Source organism: Microcebus murinus, chromosome 2 (genome assembly GCF_040939455.1).
Source record: "Microcebus murinus isolate Inina chromosome 2, M.murinus_Inina_mat1.0, whole genome shotgun sequence".
NCBI classification, from domain to species: domain Eukaryota; kingdom Metazoa; phylum Chordata; class Mammalia; order Primates; family Cheirogaleidae; genus Microcebus; species Microcebus murinus.
The window spans coordinates 100380894-100406974 of NC_134105.1; the positions used below are offsets into that span (position 1 = coordinate 100380894).

At 49.7% G+C, this 26081-nt stretch overlaps 1 protein-coding gene and 1 pseudogene across 1 annotated transcript; one reads left to right on the forward strand and one right to left on the reverse strand.

Annotated features, from left to right (window-relative positions):
- Nucleotides 1-7224: 7224 nt before the first annotated feature.
- On the reverse strand, nucleotides 7225-15859 carry SELENBP1 (selenium binding protein 1). Its single transcript, XM_012767585.2, has 12 exons — nucleotides 15760-15859; nucleotides 12456-12512; nucleotides 12183-12295; nucleotides 11742-11927; nucleotides 10912-11032; nucleotides 9543-9725; nucleotides 9134-9312; nucleotides 8669-8747; nucleotides 8460-8581; nucleotides 8114-8206; nucleotides 7839-7957; nucleotides 7225-7628 (listed from the first exon to the last, which is right to left on the reverse strand). The coding sequence occupies exons 1-12, from the start codon at nucleotides 15761-15763 to the stop codon at nucleotides 7466-7468; spliced, it is 1419 nt and encodes a 472-aa protein (XP_012623039.1). The 5' UTR covers nucleotides 15764-15859; the 3' UTR covers nucleotides 7225-7465.
- Nucleotides 15860-20560: 4701 nt separating this feature from the next.
- Nucleotides 20561-23749, forward strand: LOC142875774 (zinc finger CCHC-type and RNA-binding motif-containing protein 1 pseudogene; annotated as a pseudogene).
- Nucleotides 23750-26081: the final 2332 nt, after the last annotated feature.

The following is a 26081-nucleotide window of genomic DNA, read 5'->3' on the forward strand; positions in this document are numbered from 1 at the left end:
TATATATATTTTTTTTTTTTTTTTAGTTAGCCAATTAATTTCTTTCTATTTTTAGTAGAGACGGGATCTCGCTCTTGCTCAGGCTGGTTTCAAACTTTTGACCTTGAGCGATCCTCCTGCTTCGGCCTCCCAGAGTGCTAGGACTTCAGGCGTGAGCCACCATGCCTGGCCTACTATTTTCTATCTAGCCATTCTGATAGGTGTGTGGTGATACCACATTATGGTGTTAGCTTCCATTTCCCTAACAGCTAATGATCTCGACCATCTTTTCATGTGTTTATTTACCGTCTATATAAACTGTTTGTTAAAATGTCTGTTTGTGTCTTTCGCCCATTTTCTAATTGGAGTGTTTGGTTTTTTTACTGTGAGGTTTTTTTTTTTTTATTTCGGCATATTATGGGGGTACAGATTTTAAGGTTTCAATAAATGCCCTTTCCCCCCCTCCCCCCCCAAGTCTGAGTCTCCAGCATGACCATCTCACAGATGGTGCACATCTCACTCATTATATATGTATATACCCGCCCCCCTCCCCCCTGCCGAATACCCTATTACTGCAGTACCTATGTGACCACTTAGGTGCTGTTCAGTTAATACCAATTTGCTGGTGAGTATATGTGGTGCTTGTTTTTCCATTCTTGGGAAACTTCACTTAATAGTATGGGTTCCAGCTCTATCCAGGAAAATATGAGATGTGCTATATCACCATTGTTTCTTAGAGCTGAATAGTACTCCATGGTATACATATACCACATTTTATTAATCCATTCTTGGATTGATGGGCACTTGGGCTGTTTCCACAGCTTTGCAATTATGAATTGTGCTGCTATAAACCTTCGAGTGCAGGTGTCTTTTTTGTAGAGTGTCATTGGATCTTTTGGGTAGATGCCCAGCAATGGGATTGCTGGATCAAATGGTAGATTCACTTGTATCGATTTAAGGTATCTCCATATTGCTTTCCACAGAGGTTGAACTAATTTGAAGTCCCACCAGCAGTGTAGGAGTATAGAATTTTTTTATTTCCATCTTGATTTCTTCATTTATGAAGTAATCATTTAGTAGGAGGTTGTTTAATTTCCACGTTTTTGTGTAGAAATGTGAGTTTCTGTTAGGGTTGATTTCTACTTTTATTCCACTGAGATCTGAGAAGGTACATGGTATGATTTCTATTTTTTTAAATTTCTTGAGATTTACTTTGTGTAAATCTCTAGGATATGGTCAATCTTAGAGAATGTCCCGTGAGCTGATGAAAAGAACGTATATTCAGCAGATTTTGGGTAGAATGTCCTGTAGATGTCAGTCAGACCCAGTTGTTCCAGGGTTTTGTTTAAGTCCATTATTTCTTTATTAATTTTCTGTTTGGAGGATCTGTCTTGTGCCATCAGTAGGGTGTTGAAATCTCTGGTGATTATGGAGTTGCTATTAATCCTTTTGCTTAGATCCAGTAAGGTTTGCTTTATGAAACTGGGTGCACCTAAGTTGGGTGCATATATATTTAAAATTGTTATCTCTTCTTGTTGAAGTGAGCCCTTTACCATTATATAATAACCCTCTTTGTCTTTCACTACTTTTGTTGGTTTAAAAACTAAATCGTCTGAAATTAGAACTGCCATGCCAGCCTTCTTTTGGCTTCCACTTGCCTGGAATACTGATCTCCACCCTTTTACTTTTAGTCTATATGCATCCTTGCAGGTTAGATGTGTTTCCTGAAGACAGCATAGACTTGGCCTGTATTTTCTTATCCATTCAGCCAGCCTATGTCTCTTGAGTGGAGAGTTTAAGCCATTCACATTTATTGAGAGAACTGATAGGTAAGGTAGATTACTGTTCATTCTGTTGGGTTGGATGTTGTTGCTTTGATTTCTCTCTTGAGCCATTGTATTATCTGGCCTTTAATCTTTGGGTTTTGGTTGTTTTTATATTCGTGAGTTTTTATTATGGTGTTCCGTGCGTAGCACTGTTTTGAGTACTTCTTGTAGGGCTGGTCTTGTCTTGGTGAATTCTCTGAGACTTTGCTTGTCTGAGAATGTCTTTATTTCTCCTTCATATATGAAGCTTAGTTTTGCAGGGAAGAAGATTCTAGGCTGGGCATTGTTTTGCTTCAGAAGAGTGATAATGGGGCCCCAGTCTCTCCTTGCTTGTAAAGTCTCATTAGAGAAGTCTGGTGTTATTCGAATTGGCTTTCCCTTGTATGTCACTTGCTTCTTTCATCTTACAGCTCTTAGAAGGGCCTCTTTAGTTGATATTTTGGTCAGTCTGATGACTGCATGTCGTGACATCTTCCTGTTTGCATTGAATCTCCCAGGGGTCCTCTGAGCTTCTTGAACTTGTATATCGAGATTTTGAGCAAGGCCTGGGAAATTTTCCTCTATTATATCTTCAAATAGCTTGTCCAACCCTTGGGTGTTGTCCTCTTCCCCTTCTGGTAACCCTATGACCCTCACATTAGGTTTCTTCACATAATCTCACATCTCTTGTAGGCGTTGCTCTTTTCTCTTGTTTCTCTGCTCTATCTCTGTGATGGTTTTATTTAGTTGGAGGGTGTTATCTTCAAGCTCTGAGATTCTTTCTTCTGTTTGATCTACCCTGTTCTTGAGACTTTCCACTGTATTTTGAAGTTCCCTGAATTGATTCTTCATTTCCAGGAGTTCGGTTAAACTTTTCTTCATTGTGTCCATTTCTTTTTCCAGATCCTGGAGGCTTTTTGTGGTTTCTTTGTGTTGGTTATTGAGTTGTTGTTGCAGCTCGGTGAGTGTTCTTATGATCCACATACGGAATTCCTCTTCTGTCATTTTGGTTGCCTGATTTGGGTTGGTGTCCATTTCTAGGGGGCTGGTGCTCCTCTTTGGGGGTGTGTTTTCCGTTTGGTTCTTCATATTTCCTGAGTTCCTTCGCTGATTTCTTCCCATGTCAATCAGTTGTTGTTTCTTTCCTTTAGGTTTTTGTTTGGATATTCACACGCCTTGTTTAGTTTCTGAGCCGTTAGGTGGTGTCTGTGGGTGAGATTCGACCACTCCCTGTATAATGAGTCAGTGGGTGCCGTGATAAGGCTGCGCAGGATGCCGTCCCTGTCAGTAGGTGGCGCTTGCTTGGAGGAACAGGCTATGCTGTTGTTTTTGTGTCCTGTTATCAGCTCTTGTTCTGGGCAGAGCTGGGTTGGGTAAGCCTGCCCTCAGGCACCACCAATGCAATTAGCAGGGGTCAAAGTTCTGTTCTCTGCTTCCAGGAAAAGCTGTCAGGGCAGGGCTGGAATGGTCCCGCTCAGCCAGAAAGTCTGCTTGTGGGGGTGGGGCTGTCTGAGACCGGCAGTCTGGAGCGGCCTCGCTTCTTTCCACCCTCCCCAACTCCGCAGCTACACCTGGGCCTCTGCCAGCAGTCCAGACCACACGTCACCAGGCCTCCCCGGATTGTGATGCCTGCGGGGAGGTTCCCTGCGCAGAAACGCTGCCTGGGCTGGGCGCACAGCCTCCCTTTGGTGGGAGGGTTGCCCTCTAGGATGCTGATCTGCCCCTGGAGGCACACACACCTCTGCAGGCTGTTCACAAATATCCCTTCTGTGCCCCGGGCAATGCTAGACCTCGGTGCACGGGATCTGGTCTGCAGGTCCGACCTCTGGGTCCCAGAGTTCAAACTGTATCCCCACCAGGGAGAGGAGTTCCGGTCCCAATTCACCCACAGGGAGCCCAAGCTGTGTCTGTGTCTCTCAGCCTCTGAGTCGGCACCGTTCTCCTGGGAACACTGTGCCAGCAGCACCTGGGAGGGCTGGCGGGTAGGGAGCTCACAGTTTGAGTTCCCCTTAGTCAGCTGTAGGGTCCCAAAAGGGAAGGTCCCGTTCCTTGGAGGTGCCTCCGGCTGGTGGCTGTATTGTCTCTCTGGGCAGCTGCGGGTAGGGTCGGTGGAGGGGGGAAGGAGGCAATATGGCGCCTGCCGCGCGGCTCGGGTCTGTGCACACGGAGGTGCACAGGGATTTGGGAGTCTGGTGCCGTGTCCGCTACAGGCTCACCGCTAGCTGGCGGCGGCTGTCTCTGGGCTGGTGTCCGCAGGTCTCTCCACCCGCTGGGGAGCCCACCAGTAGTCCCAAATGCAGGGGAGGGGAAAGGTGTTTTATCCACCTACCCTTCCCGCTGGTCTCCGGGCTGCTCCAGCAGTCTCAGCTTCCAGTTCTGCTCCGAAGCCTCCTCCCGTGGAGTCTCCCAGGGTCTCAGGCACCCCTCCTTCCGGCCCTCGTCTGCTGTACGCTCGCCTTCTTGCTTCTTTTTTCTAATTTCTGCTAGAATCTGTCTTTTCTGCAGAGACACTCTTTCTGGCAGTGTTTCTCGTCCACCATCTTGATCCTCCCTTTACTGTGAGTTTTGAGAGGTTTTCATGCATTCTAGATACAAATCTTTTGTCAGATATGTCACGTGTCCTTTAGACATAGCCCCAGTTGTCTTCCATAGTTTCCTTGCTTACTGGTATGACAAGTGCTCAAAGTTCCTCTTGTTGAAGGGAATTTTAACCTTTTGGAAAGATAGAGAGATAATGCAGAACTATATTATCCTTTCTCATTCGGAAGTTTAGTTATTGAAGAAGACAGGACAGGCCGGGCGCAGAGGCTCACACCTGTAATCCTAGCACTCTGGGAGGCTGAGGCGGATGGATTGTTTGAGCTCAGGAGTTCGAGACCAGCCTGAGTTCGAGACCCCATCTCTACTAAAAATAAAAAGAAATTAGCTGGGCAAATAAAAACATATAGAAATAATTAGCGGGGCATGGTGGCGCATGCCAGTAGTCCCAGCTACTTGGGAGGCTGAGGCAGGAGGATCGCTTGAGCCCAGGAGTTTGAGGTTGCTGTGAGCTGGGCTGATGCCACAGCACTCTACCCTGGGCAACAGAGTGAGACTCTGTCTCAAAACAAAACAAAACAAAAACAAAAAAGAAGAGAAAAAAAGAAGAAGACAAGACAGGGACTTAGGAGACAGACTTCTGGTTCTGGTAAGGCCCAGTAAATGCCACAGCTTCCTGTGACTCCTTTCTCACCTTAAGCACTTCCTTAATGTTCATTTATTCATTAAAGCTTGCGGATAACCAAGCTAGATGCTGGGAATTAACAGGGAGTTTCAATTCAAAGTGACATGTGTACGTGCTGAGGTTAAGTGCAGAAGACTTTGTGGGCATTAAGAAGGGCCTCTGACCTGGACGGGTCAGGGAAGGAGGCCTTCCAGAGGACGCTATAGCCTGGCTCAGATGGCAGTTAAGGCAGTGGGGGTGGGGATCAGGACTCTAGTTGCAGTAGATGTTTCAGTGAGCATGTTTAAAGACCTCACAAGAAAAGACTGCTACATTCTTGGGGTGGCCAAGCCATCCTAGGGGGCCTAGACTGCCCCAGTGTTTAAAACAAAGGCACCTTTGGAGATAAAAGAATGCGGTCAATACCTGAATGTTGCTTAATATTATCTGGGGTAGAATATAAAGGAGTCAATAGAATTACTATCTGGCTGCAGTTTCTAAGCATCCTATAACTTCCATCAGATTCTTTTTTTGTTGTTGTTTTTGGGTTTTTTTGAGACAGAGTCTTGCTTTGTTGCCCAGGCTAGAGTGAGTGCCATGGCATCAGCCTAGCTCACAGCAACCTCAAACTCCTGGGCTCAAGCAATCCTCCTGCCTCAGCCTCCCGAGTAGCTGGGACTACAGGCATGCGCCACCATGCCCAGCTAATTTTTTCTATATATATTAGTTGGTCAATTAATTTCTTTCTATTTATAGTAGAGATGGGGTCTCGCTGTTGCTCAGGCTGGTTTCGAACTCCTGACCTCAAGCAATCCACCTACCTCGGCCTCCCAGAGTGCTAGGATTACAGGCATGAGACACCACACCCGGCCCATCAGATTCTTTTTATAAAGAATTGAAGGTTGGGTATAGTGGCTCACACCTGTAATCCCAGCACTTTGGGAGGCCAAGGTGGGAGGATAGCTTGAGCCCAGGAGTTCAAGACCAGCCTGGGCAACACAGTGAGACCCTGTCTCTATAAAAAGTAAAAAAAAATTAGCCAGGCGTGCTGGCACGTGCCTGTAGAGCCAGCCACTTGAGAGGCTGAGACAGGATCTTGAGGCAGGAGTTTGAGGTTGTAGTGAGCTGTGATGATGCCACCACACTCTAGCCCAGGTGACAGAGTGAGACCCTGTCTTAAAAAAAAAAAAAAGAAAGAAAAGAAAAAGAAAAAAAGAAAAAGAATTGAAGACCTAGCACAAGGAAAGGAGACATGCCTGATTTGGGCAAGGTTCTAAAACACAGTACAAGTGAGGAGATAAGCGTACCATGGCCTGGTATGTAGGGTTGGTTCACCATGGTGTTCCCAGCCCTCCTGCATGTTCCTGTCTTCCAGGTAGAAGGTGACACACTTAATCACCCAACAACTGTGTTCTCCCAGTAGTCTCATCAGCAGTGGAAATAGGTTTCACATTTCTATCAAGGGTGATCTCCTATGTGTAAGAGGATTATATTCTTGCAGTTGTGTGTGAGATTTTAGGTTTTTTGTTTGTTTGTTTGTTTTTTTAAAAAGCACAGCTGAGTGAGGTGGCATATACCTATAGGCTGAGATGAGAAGATAACTTGAGCCCAGGAGTTTGACGCCAGCTGGGGCAACTTAGCTAGACCCCATGTCCATTTTTAAAAATACATTGGCTGGGCATAGTGGCTCATGCCTGTAATACTAACACTCTGGGAGACCAAGGCGAGGTGGGAGGATCGCTTGAGCTCAGGAGTTCCAGACTAGCCTGAGCAAGAGTAAGACCCGTCTCTACTACAAATAGAAAAATTAGCTGGGTTTGGTGGTGCACACCTGTAGTCCCAGCTACTTGAGAGACTGAGGCAGGACGATCGTTTGAGCCCCAGAGTTTGAGGTTGCTGTGACCTATGATGATGCCACAGCACTCTACTCAGGGCAATGGAGTGAGACTCTGTCTCAAAAAAAAACAAAAACAAAAACAACCAGATTTTTTAAAAAAAGTTTAGAAACAGTGATTTACATTCTCTTCCCCAGGTCTGCTTGTGACAATCACTCCCAAAATCTTCAGGTTCTGTCTGGCCATAACAGTGAGATTTGGGCATCCCTAGCATCATGTTGGAATCACTGCTTTGAACTAGTCACCATGACCCCACCAGAGTCCTCTTTATCCCTTTCACAAGCAAGACACAAAGGGTCAGCAGAGGAGGAATCGTGGGCCCCAAACTCCCAAAGACAAGGTGTGCAGTCCGAGGAACAGGTTCCCCTATTTATTTCTTGGTGCTTCCAAGAGCTCATGCAAAAACAGCACAATGAAAGAAGCAGTAGTTGTCAGTAAATGGAGATGCCGCTTAGTATGTTTCAACAGGCTCAGTGTGGCTTTGGTGGGACAAGCTGCCAAGGGCCAAGAGAGAGCAGAGTGAAGCCAGGTCCCTGAGGAAGTGAGGGGTCCAAATGTGGGGCGTGGGTTGTGAGGGGTGGACTTCAGATCCAGATGTCAGAGGTGCAGTCACCCCCAGGGTAGCGGAGCTCGTGGGCCAGGGCCGGGCCGAGGGGCTCCTTCCCGAAGTCCACCAGGAAGTCGGGGTTCAACTTCAGCCCCCCCTTTACTGTGTCTACATCGATCTGCAGCATCACCGAGCCTTCCCTGGTGGAAAAGGAGAAGGGGTAAGGGAGAGGTCAGAGCGGCCACCCCCTTCCCTCAAGATTCTGTGGTGTAGGTGGTGGGTTCCCAAGGAAGGGACAGGGTCTGAAATGGTGAGGTGCAGGTGGGTTCCCTGAAGAGTCTTCAGAAAGCCAAATGACCCCTCCGGGAGAGGAGGGCTGGGAGGGCGAGCCCGGGCAGTCCGCCTCTCACTTGATGAGATCAGGGTAGAACTGTTTGTCCCAGGCACTGTACAGCGACGTGGTGACATAGAGACGCTTCCCGTCTAGGCTAAGCTGGATCATCTGAGGGCCTCCAGCCACACGTTTCCCCTTGAGAAAACCAGAGGTCAGACCCCAGGGTGACACACAGATCCTAGGAGGGCGTCCCAGGTACCACCCCAACCCCTAGAGCCTGCTTAGATGCTGCCCCCGTATTCCTCAAGGCCGGGTCCCAGGGGTCCCGGGAGTAGGGGGAGCGGCCCTTACCTTGACCACCAGGGGCTCTGGCTGGGATTTGAGTTCCTGGTCCTCCAGCACTTGCACAGGGCCGCCCTTAACAATGCTGCCCCCCAGGAAGATCTGGTGGGGAGGGCGGAGGACAAAGGAGGACAAAGTGGGAGGTGTGGAAGTCAGAGCAGCTTGCCTGGGGATCCCTCCCTCCACCCAGAGACCTTCCCCAAGCCTGGCCTGGGCCCCGCAGTCCTGGGCCTGCACTGTCCCTCTGCCCTTTTTTTGCTTTTTCTGCACCTTCTATGTCATTCTCCAGGTAGTTCATACCCTCTTCCCACTCCCAGACTCTGCTCTTTCCTTCCTCCCCGACGTCTGCCCCCACCTGTCCAGTGAGGCGGGGCCTCTGCGGGTCCGACACGTCGTACTGCCGCAGGTCCCCATGCAGCCAGTTGCTGAGGTAGAGGAAGCGGTCGTCCAGGGACAGCAGGATGTCAGTGGTCAGGCCTGGTGGGGGGAGCGACCGAGGTCAGAGCCTTTAAGGACTTCTGTTTCTCGGGCCAGGAACCCATGTCCTGATTCCCAGGCACTCACCTGGCATCTCAGGCAGCACCCAGCCCTTCACTTTCTTGGGGGGCACCTGGATCACCTTCTCCACTGACCAAGTACCTCCCTAAGTTGGGGAAAGAGGGGCAGGGTGAGGATAGGAGGCAGAGAGGTGAGCTTCTCAGAATTGGGGGCCAGGGGTCAGATCGGGTCTTCTTGCCAGTAGGGGCCAACTCCATGCAGGCCGTTAAGGTGGGGGTGGTGCCTGCTTCACCCTGCGTTCCCAGCACACAGCACAGTCCCCAACGCGGAAAGAAGGTCACTGAATGGGTTTTGGATGAGTGAATAAACATGGCCAGTTAGGCTTCAGGTGGAAGTCGGCCTAGCACTGAGAGAAGAAGGCAGAGCATGTGGCCTCGTGTTTTTGTTGCTGGAGAAGCCTGGGCTGGTGGGGCCCCGGGCAGGGGTGCTGACACGACTGCCGGGAGCAGAGGGCCAGAGGACACAGGTCACCTCGTTCTTGTAGAAGCGCTGGATGTTGGAGCTGAGGGCACAGCCCACGAAGCCCTGGGTGGCGTCGGGGTCGTGCAGGAAGCGGGCCTCCAGGGGAATGAGCCCATCCTTCAGAGGCAGGGTCTGCACGATCTCATGGCGCTGCCAGTCCCACACGTGTAAGTGGCTCCCGTACAGCCCTGGGGGGGGGCAGAGGACGGGCTCAGGATCAGGGCAGGGGGGCACGCACAAGGGCTGGGGCAGGAGGTTGAAAACCGGGTGGGCGAGTATGAGCATGCAGCTTGTCCTAGGCCGTCACCCTGAGTCTGGGGCCATGTGATGGACGTGAGGGGGTTTGGAGTGGGGTCTCAGAGCAGAAAGCAGGGGGTGTGGGCCCAAGGTTCCCGCCCACACATGGGGGGATTCTCACCCGCCTCCACGTCAGCGGGGTTGAAGCCATCTCGAAAGACATTGGGAGCTGCCCATTCGGTGCTGATCATGACATTGTGTCGAGGCTGGTACCAGAAGTCGTAGCCCAACGGCGCGGCACCCCCAGGCCGCTCCCACGTCCCCTTCACCTCAAATGTCTCCCCATCCAGCAGCACGAAACCCCCTGAGCAGGGAAGGAAGGGGGGGCAGGTAGAGACAGTGGAGACCCAACCCCACCCAGCCCTCACCCCGGGATGTCCCGGAGCCTCTCAGCCCCTTGCCTGCCCCTCCCACCACTGGGTTTGCCAGCTCCTAAATTCAGGTGTCCAAGGGGTCCCACCCAGAGGGCCAGGTGGGAGGTGGGGGCTTTTACTCTAGTGCCCCATCTCCCGTCAACCTCATCCCTCTCCCAGACCACAGGGGAAATTTTTCTCCCCTTGAGCCAAGAGATCTGGGACTCAGCAACCTTGCCCAGCCTCCTTCTTCTGGAGTGGGATTCTTCCCATAGTATAAGCTCCATTCTGCTCACTACATTTTTTTTAATAGGACAGTCAAAATATATTTATTTGTAATTCAACTGAAATGTCCAATATGTTGCTCCCTTGCTGAGTATGTCAAGACAACTTGCTACATCCTTGCAAATACAACCAGATGTGTACTCTAACTGTTATGAAGTCTAGGAATGTCTCACTCCTCCCGTCTCCTGGACAAAGAAAGCAGTCATATGGAGTCTCGTGCAGTAACCCGAGCTGAATAACCTTAGCTGAGGGCACGCTGCAAGCCCTTGGAGGGAGGGTTCTGATGAAATAGATGAGGCTCTGAGAGAAGCAGGACATAGACTCTGGATACAGATTGCTGGGTTTGAGTTCCAGCTCTGTTACTTATTAGCTGTGTGACCTTGGGTAAGTTACTTAACCAGTCTGTGCCCCAGCTTTCTTATCTGCAAAACAGGGTTTATACTAGCGCACAGTAGACATGTTATATGTGTCAGCTCTGATCATACTGTAATGAGTTAGCAAATGTGGAGATTAAGAATCCCAAGGATTGTGAGATAAGCTCATAAATCGCAAAGGCTGATGTTAAACGTATGCATTTCTGGGGCCATGTGTGTATTCACATTCCCCGTGGCTGACTGTTCTGACTAAAACTTTTAACTGAATTTATCAGTCAAGGCTCATCTCCATAGAAATAATCAAAACAACTGAAGTTACTGGCTAACATTTTAAGTATTGGACGGGACCCAGGCTGTTGGTTTTCCCTGGGGGGTCATTCTGTTCCTCCCCCGCTTGCGGTCTGCTCCTCCTGCAGACAGATGCTTCCCTCCTTTCATAGCTATGGACATTTTCATAAGCGCACAGAGCCGCGGGTACCTTTGCCATTGCCCTTGGGGTCTCCCAGGGAGCTGACCATCACCTCCCCGCTGGCCAGGCAGTGGCTGGTGTGGACGTAGCCCAGTCCGCACTTGGCGTGGATGTCCTTGGACTCGATGACCTGGGCAGGGGTGGGGAACGGCATGAGAATCTTACAGGGCTGCGAGTCCCCACCCTTCACCCCCATGCTCCCCTACTTCCATCTGCCAAGCCTGTCCTCTTTCCCTTCAGAACGTGGACACAACTCTCCCTAAGAGGATATGGCAGGGATTCAGTCTGGTAACTTCCGCAGAGCACCAAGGGAAAGTCCGGGATTGTTAATAACTCCCCAGGCAGGAAGCACTGACTTCTCCCTCTGTCTGTCCTGAAGGCATTCGCAGCCCTGTGAGACCATAAGCTCCTCCTTCTGGGCTGGGCTGATGCCAGTGTCAACTTTGCATCAGCAGCAGCCAACAGTGAGTGCCTGGCCCCAAGAGGGTACTGAGCTAAGTGTTGAGAGGAAGAACTGGAGACTCCTGCCTAAGCGAAGTCCTGAGCTCACAACTGGGTGGGAAAAAATGGCTCCCTCCCTTTCCCAGAGTAAAAGAGGGAGGCACCTCCCCCTTCTCACTCTTCTCACCATCCTGGCCCATGGTGCTGGATGATGACAACCCAGTAAGCCCAGGTAACTCTCCTGTGGGGTCTAAGTTCCCTCCCCGTTGCTGAACAAGATTCTGCACAAGAGCTGGAGGCAGTTGGTTTAGGGCTTGGGTAAAGCCCTTCCTGCCTAGTGGCTGCCAAGGTCTGCAGGTGCGTCAGGGTCTCTGGGCCGGCAAGGGCAGAGGACGTGCCTTGTGTAGCTTTGGTGCTCGGGGCTCGGAGCCCACGTCTACCACGTAGATGCGGGAGGAGATGACACAGGGCAGCACCAGCTTGGTGCGCGACTTGGTGCTGTCACCGAAGCAGCTGCTGCAGGTGTTCCATCCTGAGTGATGCAGCTCGTCGTTCAGGTTGGGCATGGGCAGCCGGTGGATAACCTAGGGTGGGAGATGGGGGGTGCTCGCCCAGGCCATGCCTCTCTGCTTTTGGAAGAGGCGCTATGTCTCCCCTGATCCACTTGGTTTGACAGTGTGGCACAGGCTGGATTTCAGCAGTGCCCTTGTCCTCTGTGCAGTGAACAGCCTACACAGCCATACCCAGGGACGGCCAAGAAGGATGGAGCTGGGGAAAGGCAGCCCCAGGCCCAGGGCTGGAGGGGTCTCAAGGTAGCTGGTGCCTAAGCCCCACCTCACCTGGCAATACTGGGGAGACTTGGGGTCAACATCCACGGTGGCCAGGTAATCTGGGGCCTCAGTGCCCGTGTTTCGGTAAATGCAGGGCAGGTAGATAATCTCCTCCCGGGGTCCTGGAGGGTAGAGAGTAGGTAGTGGGGTTGGCAGGGTGGGAAGGAATGGCAGGTGCAGCCCTGGGTGTGCCAGAGGGTGGAGCCAGGTCTAAGGTACCCCCAACCCCACCAGCCCTGGACTCGGGAAAGAGGTGCCGGCTCTCAGACCTTCGGGGATTACCTTTCATGGCCTCCAGAGGGGTGGGGTAGCCAGGTCCGCACTTCCCACATTTCGTAGCTGCAGAAACAATGGGGGCAGGTTGGCCAGACTTTGCTCTGGAGGGTGAAGGCTCACTCCCTACGTCCTGCAGCTCTTGCCCTGGCTGCCAGGCAGGTCTCCTCCTCAGCCCCATCACTGGGCCCCTCAGAACCCAGGGGAATGTGAGGGTGTGGCAGGAAGGGCTGGAGAGACATGACCTGCAGTGACAGACACTGGCAGGGCCCAGGGGAGAGCGGGAGGAGGGCACGTGCAGCCCAGGCTGTGTGGTACAGTGGTTATGACACCGACTTGGGTCCTGTCCTCAGCTCACATGTTCCCTTAGCCTGGGAACATGGGCAAAATACTCAAGCTGTCCCCCACCCCAGCCTCAATTTCTGCATCCTCTGTAAAAAGAGAACAATAAGAATACCACAGTGGGCCTTTATGAGACACAGGCAGAGGGGCTGTGAAGTGTGCAGCCTCGAGCTAGCTTGGTAGAAGCCCCAGAAGCCTGGCTGCTCTGGGGAACAGTTCTTAGGGAGTGGCAGCAGGGCCTGCTCGGCTCCATCACCAAACTCTCTAGACCAGGGGCTGGGACGATTCTTGCTTTTCTCCTCCCTGGGTCTTGATCCCAGGCTGCCAGCCAGGGTGGCTGGATGTCCTTGGGCCAGTTTCTACTTCTGGGTGGGCCCTGCTTCCTTTCTCTGTAAAGTAAGAGTTTGGCCCAACTCCGGAGAGCTCAGAGGCCCCCCAGCCTGAGATGTAGGGGGCAGCCCTCCCTGTCCCTGAAATCTGGCAAGAAAGGTCACACTAATCCACAGGGCCAAAGTCAGTGCTGTGAAGGAGGGCTGGGACATCACAGTTGCCAGGACCCCAGCATGGGAGTTTGGGGCCTGCTGGGGGTAAAGGCTGAAGAACAGCCCAGAGGGACTCTCAGGGACTGAACAAAATCCTGGCGTGGAGTTCACAGGCCTGGGCACTGCCTGCTGCCCTGTCCCGCCCGGGTCTGGCCAGGGCTGGGCTTGCAGGTGGGGAGCCAGGAGTAGCCAGAGTGGAGCCTCCACTGCTGCCTGACCCCACTTGTGCAGCCAGGTGACTTAGGAAGCTGAGAGGCAACAGCAGCATTTGAGAGTCTGGAAAATTGGTTTCAAGTTCTAGGTTGGACGCTCTCTATTTTCACCCCTTCATTTGCCAAAAGGAAGCAAATAGTAACATCCTACCTACTTCTCCCGGTAGATGTGAAAGTCAAATATTCAAAAGTACTTTCACAAAAGTGTTGCCTAAATATGTGGCAGGTAAAACAATGTATTCGAAAACACTTTCATCAAGGTGAAGTGTTGCATAAATAAGGGTAGGGCTGTGCCAGGGGACGGAAGAACGCCAGGCTGTGATTGGTGCCCCAAGAGAGGGCTGGGGTGGGGGCAGGGTGAGAGAGGCCCCCGTCCAAAGGGATTAAGGAGACTGGTTCTGCTACACAACCTAGTTGTGTCAGGGCTTGGCACAAGATGCCAAAGGGTGGGAAAGGAGGTTGCTGGACACAGAAGGGGAAGGAGATTAAACAACTCCAAGACATCAAGACAGAGATATCAACACCACAAAGCCACAGAGAGACGGAGAGGGAGATTCGGGTGGAAGGAGATGTCACCCACTCCAAGGCATCTACCGTCTCAGATCCCCGACCCCACATTGCTTAGGGTCAGCTCTGCCTGCCACTCTGTCCCAGGTCCCCGGGAGCATCATTGCTCTTTCTGGGAAATGCCCACCTGTCTTAAACATCTCAAGCAAGGTCCCTGAGCTGCTTTGGGTTTGCGCTAAAGCCCGGGAAATCTCAATTGCTTCTTTTTTTGAGACAGGGTCTGGCCATGTTGCCCAGGCTGGTCACAAACTCCTGGGAGGAAGGGGCGGCCTTGCTGAAATTACAGGAAAATATCTAACCCCCCAATTTTGGAATAACAGCTAAAGATCCATCTTGAGCTCTCCCCACTTTCTCTCCCCAGCTGGGAGACATCCCGCAGGGTTCCATTTTCAGAAACACCAGAAAGGAGCCTGATAGACAGACAGGAGATGGGAACCTGGAAACCTTTCTCTTCACATTCCAGGAGATCCTGAGAAGCCCTAGGACGGACAGCAGGGGAACAACTCCAGGCCTCAGTTTCCTGCCCCAAGCCATATCTCAGGGGCAAAATCACATCCCCTTGGATAAGCCCCACTACATTTCAGAGATAACCAAGTCTCCAGGAACAGAGAAAACAAGAAAGAAGGACAACCAGACATTTCACAGCAGCCCCTTCTGTTTCAACCAACTACAATCACTATTTTTTTCCTTTCTCTTTGTCCCCATAAAATCAGCGAGCCACTTGGCCTCATTGCTGGCACCACTCCTGTTTGGGGGATGCCACACTGTCTCCCTGCTCTCCCACCCTTTCCTCTGTCTCTCTCACCCTCTCAATCTCTCTTCCTAAGAAGACAAAATAAACTTTTTAACTTTTATATATCTTCATCTCTGCATGAGAAATTTCTCCACCCGCACTGTGAGCATGTACTAGGCTTTCCACCCTAACACTGGGGTCAAGCGATCTTCCCAGCAGCTGGGACTACAAGTGTGCACCACTGTGCCCAGCTTCAACTGGGTTTTCCAGGCCAGGCTGGCTGCTGGGCATTCTGCCAGCGCAGGGAAGAGCCAGCTCCAAGGGAGCAGGGACCTCCACGCTCCCAACCCAACCCAGACTCCTTCGCAGCCTGCTCAAACTCCTCCTGGAGCTCATGGATGGAGGGGTAGGAGGACTAGGGGCCTGAGGGGCAGAGACACTGAAACAGGTCCCCAGTGAGAGAGCAGAGGCCCCTGATTTCCCTCCCAGGACACTGGATAGGAGGGGTAGCTAGGGAGTGACCTGGGTCCTGAAGGCTCAGGTTCCCTACTCTCTGCTGTAAGAAATCAAGGTTGTCTGTCTCCTACGGTCAGGGCCAGGGACGTAGAGGCATCTTCTAGGAATCCCCCACCTGATTTTCTCAGCTGCAGAAGGGCACCCGGTCCCCACCCCTTGCTGGATGGAGCTGTGTGGGAGCCCAGGACCACCAGGACCACCCTTCCCAGCAGTCCCTCTGCCCTCCTTCCTCAGAAACTCTAGCTAAGATGGGAAATGCAGGTGAGAGTGTGCAGGGTAGGGACAATGACGCAGAGTCCACCACCCCCTCCCTAGCTGCCCCTCGGGGTTGTCTGTCCTTTCCTGGAGAAAGAGCCCTCCAAATTCGAGGTGGGCAATGTGCTGGCAAGCCCCCTCCTTACCCATGCTGCTGGCTGGCGTACTCTGGTCCGGATGGGTCTGCTAGGAGCAGACAGAGGGAATGAGAGAGCTGCGCTGGTATCAGAACAGCTATGCGGGGGAAGGGTTAAAGGGAGGGAATTTATACAACCAATTGGGCAAGGGGCGGGGCAGGGGGAGGGCCTGGGCTGCAGCCCAGGGCAAACTACTCAGGGCAGCTGGCCAGGAGGCTCTCTAGGGGCCTGGGTGGCTGGTGTGTGAATTATGGGGTACGCTTGTGTGTGTGTGTGTGTGTGTGTGTGTGTGTGTGTGTGTGTGTGTGTGTGTGTGTGTACTCGTGCCTGTGCTCTTTAGTGGGTGCCTAGGTATGCATGGGATTTTTTTTTTGAGACAGAGTCTCACTCTGTTGCCTGGGCTAGAGTACAGTGGTGTCAGCCTAGCTCACAGCAACCTCAAACTCCTGAGCTCAAGCGATCCTCCTGCCTCAGCCTCCCAAGTAGCTGGGACTACAGGCATGTACCACCATGCCCGGCTAATTACATATATATATATATAGTCTAGTTGTGCAGCTAATTTCTTTCTAATTTTTTTTTAGTAGAGACGGGGTCTCGCTCTTGCTCAGGCTGGTCTCGAAGTCCTGAGCTCAAATGATCTGCCTGCCTCGGCCTCCCAGAGTGCCAGGATTACAGGCGTGAGCCACCATGCCCGGCCATGCATAGAATTGTCTGGGTATGGTCATGTTGTGTTATCCATGCATGTGCCTTTATGTGTGTGCCTGCATGAGTGTGTACCTGTGCCTGTGTGTGAATTTGTACCTGTGTGAGTGTGCCTGTGAGTGTGCCTATGTCTGGAATTGTGTACGTTTGCCTGTGCCTATGTGAGTATGTGCCTGCCAGAGTATTTACGCCTGTGTGACATGCACATGTGTGCCTGTTTGTGTGGTGTGTGCCTGTGCAGGCGAGTGCGTGTTTGTGTAGCCGCGTGCACGCACACGTTCTGGGCCTCCACATACTCACTATGTCCCTGGACCTGTCTCTTGCATTTAAGGGCACACAGGGCTGTGTGCCCATCTGTTCCTACCTCCAAGCCAGGGTCAGCTTTCCCTTTAGATTGTCCTCTTATTCCAGATACCCGTGCTCCAAAAGGGACAGTCCTACTCATCCAAGGACTCCTCACCCATGTCTTCCTGCCACGGTCGCCCTGGGACAGCCAGGCTGGATAGTGTGTCCCGCTCTGCTCCTCCCAGCTTCATTCATTCCCCTCCAGCTGTGAAGTGGAAGGGACATTGGCCGTGCCCATTATTGCTCTCCATCACCCTCCCTAAGCCTCAGGAGGTGAAAGTGGAGGGCCTCCACCTCATCTCCCAGCCTGCACCTCAACAGCTCCTAGGGTGGCAGGGCCCAGAGCAGCCCAGCATGGCGCTGGCCTGTGACAAGTCATAAAACTCCCAGGGTCTCTCTCTACTGGGAAGGAATCCTCAAGGATTCCATGACTCTCCAGGGCTTCTGAGCAGGTTTGGGGTTGGATCTCATTAACTCCCCCTGGAACTGCCCTTCACTGGGAAGCCAGTATTTAAAGGGCTGGATAAGTGAGAGGTCAGTGAGACCCACTCAAATTCGTCTCATCTTGAAGACAAGGGTCCCCCTCTTTCCTCAGATTTGGTTTTTTGCCTAGAGAAACTCTTTCCCCACTCTTCTAGGAGCCTGCTGACTGTGTCTGCAGAAGCCATTTTCATCTCCTGGGATAAGTTTTTATTGGCCAGGAAAAAAAGATGAAGTTTGGGCTTGAGATTGCCAGTGGAAAGAGCTATGAGGTTTCCAAAGCAGAGTGGAAGGAAGGGGAACAGAACTGGGCCCTGGTGCAAAGGGTGTCTGTCCTCCCAGTTCCCATCAGTGAGCGGGTCATGTGTCCATCCACAAAGACCTTCTGTGGCTGCCAGGGCAGGAGTCTTCTTTTATTCCCAACATCACTCAACCCTCTTGGCTCTGTCCTATGTCTGTCATCCTCATCATTGCACCACCAGCCTGCCAGACATCAGAGTATCCTCCCCAAAGGCTGCCACCTTGCCTTTGCCAGCTGCCTTGCGCCCTGGCTACCTCCACTCACCCTCCTGTCCCCCCTTCTCCTCCTGACGTCTCTGTCTCCGACCTCCTTTCTACTCTCCTGCTTTCTGGCTTGAGGTAGCCCACCATCCAAAGAAACTCTCCCTCTCTTATCAAAAGTTCTTGGCCTGGTGCAGGTGGTTCACGCCTGTAATTTTAGCACTTTGGGAGACAGAGGCAGGAGGATTGCTTGAGGAGCAGGAGTTTGAGACCAGCCTGAGCAAGAGTAAGACTTGTTTCTAAAAAAAATAAATAAATAAATAGAAAAATTAGCTGGGCATGGTGGCTTGGCCTGTAGGCAGGTGGATGCTTGAGCCTAGGATTTAGAGGCTGCAGTGAGCTATGGTGACACCACTGCACTCTAGCCTGGGCAACAGAGCGAGATCCTGTTTCAAGAAAAAAAAGTTCTTAGGCCAGGCGTGGTGGCTCATGCCTGTAATCCTAGCACTCTGGGAGGCCGAGGTGGGCGGATTGCTCCAGGTCAGGAGTTCGAAACCAGCCTGAGCAAGAGCGAGACCCTATCTCTACTATAAATACAAAGAAATTAATTGGCCAACTAATATATAGAGAAAAAAAAATTAGCCGGGCATGGTGATGCATGCCTGTTGTCCCAGCTACTCAGGAGGCTGAGGCAGGAGGATCGCTGGAGCCCAGGAGTTTGAGGTTGCTGTGAGCTAGGCTGATGCCATGGCACTCACTCTAGCCTGGGCAACAAAGTGAGACTCTGTCTCAAAAAAGAAATAAAAGTTCTTGAGTCATTAACTCCAAAAAAGCTGTTATTTTGTTTGTTCTAGAGTCTGTAGTTGACTTTAGTTCTTTTTTTTTTTTTTTTTTTTGAGACAGAGTCTCGCTTTGTTGCCCAGGCTAGAATGAGTGCCATGGCGTCAGTCTAGCTCACAGCAACCTCAAACTCCTGGGCTCAAGCGATCCTCCTGCCTCAGCCTCCCAAGTAGCTGGGACTACTGGCATGTGCCACCATGCCCGGCTAATGTTTTTCTATATATATATTAGTTGGCCAATTAATTTCTTTGTATTTATAGTAGAGATAGGGTCTCACTCTTGCTCAGGCTGGTTTCGAACTCCTGACCTCAAGCAATCCGCCCGCCTCGGCCTCCCAGAGTGCCAGGATTACAGGCGTGAGCCACCGCGCCCGGCCAACTATAGTTCTTTCACAGCCCTGTGCTCTAACCTGGTTGGTCTCTGTGGCTCCTCCATGGCACCCTCAACGTCTGCCTGCAGCTTTCTGCCTGAACCCTGCTCTGCAGCCGGCAAGGTGGCTGGGGAAAGTTGTCACAGTCTGAGCTGCACATGGAGGTGGTCCAGGGAGAGGGGTCAGGCTGATAACAGAGAAGCACCCCATGGTATCTTTGCTTCTTCTAAACAGACAAAACCTGGGCTTCCATTATAGGTGGGGAGAATTGCACCCCAATCAACATCGTTATCTCCTAAGGACTCCTGATTTTGCCTCTTAGGAGCTTAAGGGCTCCCTCCTCTGCCTGATCTGCCATCTCCAGCTGGAGGCCAACCAGAGCTTCACAGCAAGGGATGCTGGCTGGGGACAGCCCGGCTTCCTGCCCCTCGTCTGAGCTCTGGGCAGATCCTGGGCAGAGGATCGGACTTAGCTCTGCGCCTGCTAGCCTTGGAAGGGAGGGCACCACCCCCACGCTGGGCACCCTCACCCCAGGGAGGCTGCGTGAGAAGTCTGGAGTAGGTGGGGTGGACATTTATTTCTGTTGTTTGAAGCCCAGAACAACACAACATTGCAGGAGGTAGATTATTGAGCTGACAGTTGGAAAGTCTGGCGATTATGTAACTGCTGCTCCTTCGAACTTTGGCCCTGGCCTCCACAAACAGGAAGGTGGATTCCAGTCCGGGCCATGGGCCACAGAGGGCGGGGAGAGAAGCCTCTGCTCATTCCCCTGTTTTTTTTTCCCATCCTTGGCCAGATGACTTTGGGCTTCTTTAAACAGATCCCAAGACCGTTGATGGATGAGATAGGGAAATGGGGAAAGACAGGCTAACCCAGCCAAGAGAAGGGAGGAGTTAGAGTCTCCAAGAATAAATTAATATTAAAATAAAAGAAACTTGGTTCTCTAAACCAAAATGAAAGGGAAGCAATAAAAGTCCAATAAAAGGGAGTGATATTAGGGAAAAAGGAAAACTAACATGTATGAACCACCTAGTAGGCATCAGCCGTTTAACCTTGCAGGTGATACCACCCATTTACCTATGAAGACACTGAGGCTCAGAGAGGGTCATGGAATTCCCACCTAGATCCACTGACTCCAGAGCTGTCGGGCTTTCCAGTCACTCCACACCGTTTTATGTTTCGGTTTGGTTTGTGGGGAACGGGGAGTGGGAGGCAGAAGAATCAGAAGGCATGTGGAAGGCTGTGGGGGTTTGTGTCTTGGAAGTCCCAGGAGAGAGGGACTCTTTCTGGCGTGAGGAAGCAGCTGTCTCCCTAACTGAGCAGTGGGGTCTTCAGGGGGGAGGTGGGGGAAGGACGAGCCACCCTTAAGACCGAGAGGGTGTTCACCCAGTGCTAACCATGCTTTCCTTTGGAGACAGCAGTGAAAGGAGGGGGATGATTTTCCATTTTCACTTTATTTTATATACTACTTTTGTATTTTTTAAAATAATAAGCACTAGTTTAGTAGCCAAAGGTTTAAATAAAGGTATTAAAAAGAAAAACTGTTAAGGAGAAAGGAAGGGAGGATGGAAGATGAAATACGGTGCAGGTGAGGGCCGCAGAGAGAGCCTGTGCTGGGGAGAAGCACTGGCCCTGGTCCCCCACCACCACCCGGTTTTTTGCCATTCATTCATTCTCACGTCCCGCAAACATTTCTGGAGCACCTGTTTTGAACCGGGTGTGGTTGACAAGCCAAAGTTGCTCTCTTCATAGAGATGCATTTCTAGGGAGACAGCCAATACTCACCAAACTTGCCAATAAATAAGGCCATGTCAGACAAGTGCTATGAAGGGGGTAGGGTAATGTAAGGGTGACAGAGTGCAGCATTAGATGGGATTGCCTGGTACTAGTATATACAGGCCCAGAGTTGCGTGCAAACAGCATAAATGAACTAACACAAACCAAAAATCCCCAAATGTGCACAAAATCCCTGTAGCTCATAAATGTAGTAGCCCGTGGAGCCCTGAGGCAGGAATGGCTGCACAGGTTGAGGTTTTTACCAGCTAAGCAGAATTTCTGAGCCCTCTTTATTTATCCTTGGATTGACAGACCAACTCCACACCCTTAAGGGCGTGTAGGAGATGTGAAGGGAGCAGCGGTTACTGAGAACCTGTTAGCAGAGGTGGCTGGCGCCAGGCTGGCCTGCACACTAGCAAGCAGTTAGCTCAGGTACTGCTCACAGCAAACCTGGGGAAGTAGATGCCCTTATTTTTCATCCTGTGTTGAGGAAACAGAGCTTTCCCGATCCACTAACTGCCATGGTCACCTCGCTGTGTCTGAATGACAATGAGTTCAAAGCCTGGTGATAAAATATGGCTCAGAGAAGGGAAATACATTTTTTTTTTAACTGCCCTCTGCCAGGGCTGTCTATAAAGAGCGTGATTTGAGAGGCACATGGAGGGCTTCCTCCTTCTGCCGACCCACTCAGGAATATCCTCCCTTCTGGCCTGCCACTGCCACTCGAAGCAGCTTATTTTTTTGTGTTACTATAGAATGGACTCTTCTCACCTCTGAGCTACAGGAATTATCTCTGGGAAAGTAACACTTTAAGCTCCTAGCACTGCAGTGCCACTCAGTATTTTTTTTTAAAATAAACTACAGACTTTACTTAGATGTCACCAATTTTTCCACTCATGTTCTGCTTTTTTAAATTTGTTTTTTATTTTTACAGATTTAGGGAATACACATGCAGTTTTTTGGGGTTTTTTTGTTTTGTTTTGTTTTTTGTTTTTTTCACATGTAGTTTTTTTTTTTTTTTTTTTTTTTTTGAGACAGAGTCTCGCTTTGTTGTCCAGGCTAGAGTGAGTGCCGTGGCGTCAGCCTAGCTCACAGCAACCTCAAACTCCTGGGCTCCAGTGATCCTTCTGCCTCAGCCTCCCCAGTAGCTGGGACTACAGGCATGCGCCACTATGCCCGGCTAATTTTTTTTTTTATATATATATCAGTTGGCCAATTAATTTCTTTCTATTTATAGTAGAGACGGGGTCTCGCTCTTGCTCAGGCTGGTTTCGAACTCCTGACCTTGAGCAATCCGCCCGCCTCGGCCTCCCAAGAGCTAGGATTACAGGCGTGAGCCACAGCGCCCGGCCTCACATGTAGTTTTATTACATGGATATAGTGTGTAGGGTGAAGTCTGGGCTTTTAGGGTAACTATTCCCCAAATTGTGTGCATTGTGCCCGTTAAGTAACTTTTCATCCCTCACCCGCCTCCCACCCATTCAGCCTCCTGAGTGGCCAGTGTCTGTCATCCCATTCTCTGTGACCCTGTGTGCACGTTACTCAGCTCCCACTTACAAGTGAGAATATATATACACCGTGGAATACTATTCAGCCATAAAAAAGAATGAAATTGTGTCTTTTGCAGCAGCGTGGCTGGAACTGGGGGCTGTTATCTTAAGTGAACAACTCAGCAACAGAAAACGTCGTTGGTTGTATGGGACCCAGGCCTCCCAGCAGGAGCGCTGAGGAGGGGCTGGCAGCCTAATGATGGCCATGGAGAGGAAAGAAAGTGTTTAAAAAGCAACCGTAAGAGGCCGGGTGCAGTGGCTCATGCCTGCGCGGTGGCTCATGCCTGTAATCCTAGCTCTCTGGGAGGCCGAGGTGGGCGGATCATTTGAGCTCAGGAGTTCGAAACCAACCTGAGCAAGAGCGAGACCCCGTCTCTACTATAAATAGAAAGAAATTAATTGGCCAACTAATATATATAGAAAAAATTAGCTGGGCATAGTGGCACATGCCTGTAGTCCCAGCTACTCGGGAGGCTGAGGCAGGAGGATTGCTTGAGCCCAGGAGTTTGAGGTTGCTGTGAGCTAGGCTGACGCCATGGCACTCACTCTAGCCTGGGCAACAAAGTGAGACTCTGTCTCAAAAGAAAAAGAAAAAAAAAAAAAAAAAGCAACCAGGATCTCATCTCCAAGCCTGACCCCTCCCAGGACCCGTAGTGGTAGGGCCGCTGCGAGGGACAGGGAAGAGTCGGGTGGAGCCCCAGGCTGAGCCGAGGATCTCACTTTTCTGGTCCCCTGGACCTGCCCCACCTGAAGAAACGGGCGGTGGATCGGCTCCAAGTGGGAGCACAGTGTGTGTATCCAGCTTGCCCTCTTCCTTGACAGACAGTGACTTACACAGGGTATTTTCCAAGTACGGCAAAGTTGTAAAGGGTGCTATAATGAAAGATAAAGATACCAGGAAGAGTAAAGGGGTTGCATTTATTTTCTTTTTGGATAAAGACTCCACACAAAACTGTACTGGGGCAGTAAGCAACAAACAGTTATTTGGTCGAGTGACAGGCATAAGCGTTGCTATCGATAATGGGAGAGCAGCTGAGTTCATTCGAAGGCGAAATGACTTCGATAAATCTGGGTGTTATGAATGTGGAGAAAGTGGCCGCTTAAGTTATGCCTGTCCTAAAAACGTGCCTGGAGAACGTGAACCTCCAAAGAGGAAGGAAGGGAAAAAAAAAGGAAGGAAGGAAGAAAAAGAAAAGAAAAGAAAAGAAAATTCCCGAAGCAGAAGAAGAAATTGAGGAAGCAGAGGAAAGTGGAGATGAAGGGGACAGTCCCGTTCTCACAGCCCGGCCCGGCCGCCCCACCCCAGCTAGGCCAAACTGAAGTCGAATAAGAAAACGGAAACCCAGTTCAGGGACCCTCAACATCAGGTGATTCCAGACGCCCAAGGATAAAGGGAAGCAAATATTTCAGCGATGAGGAAGAACTTAGTGATTAAAATGATATTTATTATGTAAATATAATTTAAAAAGTCTTAGAGTACAAAATTCAGTTGGGGACTAAAGATTATTTTTAGAATTTGAGCATATGAACATTTAATGGCAAATAGTTTTTTTGCTATAAAATAGTTCATAGGAAATGAAAACACAGTTGTAACGTATCGTGTTTCTATCTGGCCTTGGAACCAGATTTGCTAGTAACAATCTTGAAAAGAGCTAATTTTAATAAAAATAAGGAAACTGAATACTGTCATAGTAATACTATCGTCATCCCAAGAAAAAAGATAGATATTACGAAGATTTATTCGAGAAGTTCATTATAAAAAGCTTTATTTATGTCTGATTGGTTTACATGAGGACTTTTGAAATAAATTTAATCTTTAAAACAAAAACATCGTAAAGACTGAAAAGTCGAATGATTTATTGTTAACAATAGTATTAATAAACTTTTAAGAGAAAAAAATCAAAAGCAACCGTTGTCTTCTGGACTGTTTTACCTCTATCTCTTAAGGAGAGAGAAGAAAAGAATAAAGAGAAAATGAGAGATCTCACTTTTTCTCTCTCTCTCTCTTTCTCTGTTAGTGGAAAATTTGAATATATATAAAAGTAGAGAGAATGGTATAATGAACCTCTAGGTATATCACCCACCTTCAATAAAAATCAGCTCATAATTCATTTTCTTTCAACTATACCTTCTAGGTATTTTTTTAAATTTTTTATTTTTAAAATATTTTTCAGATTGAAAATTAGAGTATGTAGTATTTAACACCCTGAAGTTCTTGAAATATCACATTAATGTTTTAGTATACATCTCTTCAAGATAAGAAATTTTTAAGCCACGATACGATAATCACACCTAAACAAATTAATGTCTTTACTATTGACAAACATTCACTATTCAAACCTCCCTTATTGTCCCATAAGTTTTTGTTTAATAGTTTATTTGAATCAAGATCTAAAGAGGGTCCATACCTTTCTATTGTCTTTTTTTTTTTTTTTTTTTTTGAGACAGAGTCTCACTCCATTGCCCTGAGTAGAGTGTGGTGAGGATATCCTAGCTCACAGCAACCTCAAACTCCTGGGCTCAAGTGGTCCTCCTGCCTCAGCCTTCCAAGTAGCTGGGACTACAGGTGCACACCATGATACCTGGCTAATTTTTCTATTTTTAGTAGAGACAGGGTCTTGCTCTTGCTCAGGCTAGTCTTGAGCTCCTGAGCTCAAGTAATCCGTGCCCAGCCTTTATTGTCTCTTTCGATAAATCTCTTAAGTATCTTTAACCTCTAGGTGAGAGAGGGAGGTACCCGAAAGACCGATTTTCTGTTAAAAGAACGCTCATGGAGCGTGGTGGCTCACACCTGTAGTCCCAGCTACTCAGGAGGCTGAGGTGGGAGGATCCCTTGAGCCCAGGAGCTTTAGTCCAGCCTGGGCAACACAGTGAAATGTCCTGTTTCTTTAAAAAAATGGAAAAAGAAGCCAGTGATTGCGGTGGCTCACTCCTGTAATCCTAGCACATTAGGAGGCTGAGGTGGGAAGATCACTTGAGGCCGGGAGTTCGATACCAGCCTGAGCAAGAGTGACACTTTGTCTATACTAAAAAACTAGAAAGAAATTAGCTGGACAACTTAAAATATATAGAAAAAATTAGCCAGGCAGGGTGGCACATGCCTGTAGTCCCAGCTACTTGGGAGGCTGAGGCAGTAGGATTACTTGAGCACAGGAGTTGGATGTTGCAGTGAGCTACGACGATGCCACTGCACTCTAGCCTGGCTGACAGGGCAAGACCATGTCTCAAAAATATATAAATAAATAAAAATAAAGAAAAAGAAGGGGCTAGGACAGAAATTATGCGTCTTGTTCCACATCTAATGTACAAGAAGAAAAGGTGGAATGGGTTTGAAAACCAATTATGCAGTCTAGAAGAGGTAGCAATTTTGGTTACAGGGACACAGGTGACATTTGCCATCACCAACCCCCTCTCTTCAGCCATCATCCTGTGCCAAGCCTGGCTCCAGAAGAGCTGAGACAAGAGCAATAAAATGGCCTTTATGCCATAATGCCCACATTCACAGAGGCCCACTTGGCTAGCATCCTCTCATTTAAGAGCCTCAAGAAGACAGAATTACATCAGTCTTGCTTCATGGCCCAAATTAAACCATCAAAACCCTTAATAAAGCTTCCATTTTAGACATGTTACAATACTTTAAATAAAAAATCCAAAGGAAGATAAAAGGCTTTCCAAATGGGGCTGGGAAGGACCTTTGGTCCCTGGAGTCATATTCCTGAGTCACCGTTTTTCTACTAAGGCTCAGGACAGGCAGAAACAAATCCTTT